At 39.9% G+C, this 3,660-nt stretch overlaps 1 protein-coding gene across 1 annotated transcript in view; it reads right to left on the bottom strand.

Moving 5' to 3' along the window:
* Window positions 1-3,660, bottom strand: part of LOC111864125 (ATP-binding cassette sub-family G member 5) — a 33,272-nt gene that overhangs the window by 3,518 nt on the left and 26,094 nt on the right. Inside the window, exon 9 of the mRNA XM_023851158.2 lies at window positions 1,359-1,541. Within this exon, the coding sequence (XP_023706926.1) occupies window positions 1,359-1,541 (183 nt within the window). The remainder of the gene's footprint in view (window positions 1-1,358; window positions 1,542-3,660) is intronic.

The following is a 3,660-nucleotide window of genomic DNA, read 5'->3' on the forward strand; positions in this document are numbered from 1 at the left end:
TGTATTAGTGTAAGTGGAGAGTACTTTGAAGGGGATTGAAGGTTTGTGCTTAAAATATGAATAAATAAGTTTAAAAAAAAATAAGTTCGGTTTCTTTTGGGTACCCCCTTGTATACGGACATTTTGTAGCAACATGTTGCCTCAGTCTTCAGGGTGCTGCTTTCTTGGCCCACTCTTTGACCCTGAAAATGGAGGCAGCACAGGTCCCAACAAGGCAACAAACCAGGCTTTTACTAACCCCACAATTAAAAAAAAAGAAAAACCAAGAAAGGAGTAAATATATAAAATATTAATAATATAATTTTAAAATAGTTTTAAGAAAATTTATTCTATCCCTATCACTCAAGGCAATCAGTAAAAATAGTACAGCGTATAGACCTGCTGCTGGGCAGAGACCTTGAAATGGATGAGTGCAGCCATTGCTGTGCAACAGATGGAAAAACAAACACCTGTTTCTAAGCAGCAGTTGGTAAATGCGTTCCTGCAGCAACGGATATGCATGCAATGGTCAAGGTATTGTTGGACTATAACAATGACAACGGTGTTTTCTATGTGGTTCGTGCAAAAATGTTATAAGATTGGTCACTCAAGTTCCATAGTAAAGAGTTGTCAGCAGTTCAGTTGAGTGAAGTGATGTGAAGTAGCTGGTTGGTGAGTGAAAGAGTTCAGTTGTCAGTTAGCCTGTGAAGAGAAGACTGGGAGGTTGGTGTGAAATGACCGCCAACCTGGGGCCCAGTTAGTTGAGTTGTCTTTTGACAAAAGAGTTCTGCCGGGCAGCTATGACAAGAGGACCTGAGTGCGGGAAGCTGAAGGCTCTCCCTCGGTAGAAGCTGTTGTCAGGAAATGGCTAGTGAAGACTGAAATAGACTGAGAACACTAGCCTGTGTGTGTGTCAGTGATCTATAACATGTAGTTCCTGGTGGTGTATAAAAGTGGTCAATAAATCCATTCACCAATCCAAACTCCATCTGTAGTCACACACCCCAAAGTCATGACAAACAATTTCAGTGCAAATTTGTAAACAGATTTTCTCAGTGTCACTCCAGAAGGAAATCCTGGGTGTGCCCGTGGGAGGTGGTACGTCCCTTCAAAACTTCAGTAAACTTTTACCAGACCACAGCTGTCTTCAAAATATGGATATTATTTACTATGTACTATGACATTCAATTGAAATTTGTTATCTATACATTTTCAAAACTATCCTCTTTTCTCTCCATGAAACTCAAGTTTTCACGTTCTTTAAGATGCCATGATAATATCTGATTAGCTATTCAAAATTATAAATTACTTGATGGAACTGTAAAATGTATCAGAATAGAGTCTTAATTGGTTACAAATAATAGTATAGTGCTTTTTACCTTACAGTGCCACTTCCTAGCATGAGGTATATGATAGTCATGTAAATGCTGATAATTGCTGCTGTGAAGGAACTTCTAACAACCAACAAAAGGGCAATAGTTTGTTGCTGTGCCAGGAGATAGCAGGCTAACTGCACTGCCCCAAACAGAAGCCAGTCTGTTGCAGTGTGAAATCCAGTCAACCTAAAAATATAAATTATTTTGATGATTACAGATAATATTGCATGTAACTAACAAGGCAAGTTATTATTCAGAAGGAAAATCTTGTTTAGTGATTACAGAAGCTGCAGCAGAAAACTCTTGCTTAACAGAACTGGAGCCAGACAGGTTAGCAAACAACCACAATTACTTTTCACTTTGAGTCCAACATTTTGTTACATTAATGCTCCTGCTTTCTCATCTTATAAAATTGATATTACGAAGACAGAAATATCTGTATGTGTGTGTATGGAAGGAGGACTGTGCAACATTTTGTAACAAAATTATTTTTGTGGGTGAGGAGATATTAGCCCCACGCCGATCCCCCAAGCTTGTTGACCACCCCTTGTCGACTGTACATGACTGCATATTCAATATATTAGCAGCTACCCTACATATCTGGAGGCTATCTCCATGAACTGGATTTATCTGGCTCAGGATAGGGAGCAGTCTGAATATTGTAATGAATGTTCATGTTCCATTAGATGTTGGGAATTTCTTGAGTAGGTGAGTGACTGGCAGCTTCTCAAGGACTCAGCCTCATGTAGTTAGTTTGTAAGATTTGAGGTTTTCACAGCAGTGACTATGAAGAATGCAGTCTTCTGGGATGTGGCGCCATGTAGATCTTGTGTGAACCGACATTTTGGAGGTATTGCCTCCATCTTCAGGGTAGAAAAATCTGCGAGCAAGGAACCAGCATGAGCAGGTGCCTGTTTGTTTGTTAGGGCCATGCTGTAGCTCAGGCAGCTAGTTGCTGGGTTCCCACCATGGCAGCTCTGGTTCAATCCCATGTCAGGTAATGTATGTGGCAGTAGGACAGGTTTTCTCGGAGTACTTCGGTTTTCCATGTCAATTCTCATTCCACCAACTGCTGCACATGCATCAGTCATCCAGGGCTGGTACATTAGGCCAGTTAGTGGCCAACATCCCACCCCAAGAAATAAAAAAAGTTCTTTGTTGTTGGGAGGTTATTTTATTACTTTGCCAGTGTCAAATTGGAAAGGATCTAGAAGGAAGTTGTCATGATCTAAATTAACATAGTATCCTGGAATTTGCCTTGAACTGAGGAAAACCACAAGAGCCTCAGTCAGGATAGCTGATGACCTGTCTGAGATTCAAGCAAAACATCTGCTGGGTATGAGACTAAAATATCACTGGCATGCTATCAAAAATACATGTGAGATATCAAGCTCCTGCATGGGTGGCTGCAAATATCATCACCTTCTGGGATGTGACTTGCTACAGTCTTTGAATGTATTAGCATGATGATGTCCAGGCACAACTTCAAGTTGGTTGATCTTCCAATGAGGAAAATTTCCGGCTTTGGCCAGCCAATGATGACCTTGGAGTGACATATGAACTAGAATAGATGAAATGTATTTATATTTACATATTAATTTATATGAACATACAAATTACAAATTGTGCACTATATTGTATACAGTGTCAATTGTAAGCTGATATTTGTTTATACAGGGTGTCCCAAGAGGAATGTGCCAAACTTCGGGAGGGTGTTCCTTATGTTAACCCTTCCGCACCGACATCCGTGTGCTGCACCGACCCTTTAAATAATCGTATGCCACCGACATCGGTGCAGTGTACCGACCTGCGCAGTGTTAGCTTTGAAGGACGTTGCTGACAAAACGAGGAAAGATATTCCAATTTTCTTTTCAGGAGTACATAGATTAAGGTTTCATCTTTCAATTGGTATATGAGTTATTTATTTTGGACGAATTTTTAGCACGGTATTTTTATTTTATATCGTTAGTGTAATAGTTCGTACTTTGGTCTCATTGTGCCTAGATTGCATTGAAGTTTTTCAAATTCTAAGTAAGGAAAATGTATAAAACTATATATCTTTCGACTCTATGGTCTTTGCTTGTCTATATGAGTCACTCACTGAAACCCCAGACGAAGGTTTTCCTTGAGTGGGTTGCTGTACACTCTGCTGACACAATGAAGTAGTCAAACAAAAGGGTCCTTTTTTCTTGGAACCAAATGCAACCTAGGAAAACAAACTTACGAATGATACAGAAATCTATGATGTCATAACACTTTCTTCTCTCAGTCGCGCCATAACCATGGCCTCTACAAGTAGGAAAGT

The sequence above is a fragment of the Cryptotermes secundus genome, unplaced genomic scaffold, assembly GCF_002891405.2.
Source record: "Cryptotermes secundus unplaced genomic scaffold, Csec_1.0 scaffold1000, whole genome shotgun sequence".
In the NCBI taxonomy this organism is placed as follows: domain Eukaryota; kingdom Metazoa; phylum Arthropoda; class Insecta; order Blattodea; family Kalotermitidae; genus Cryptotermes; species Cryptotermes secundus.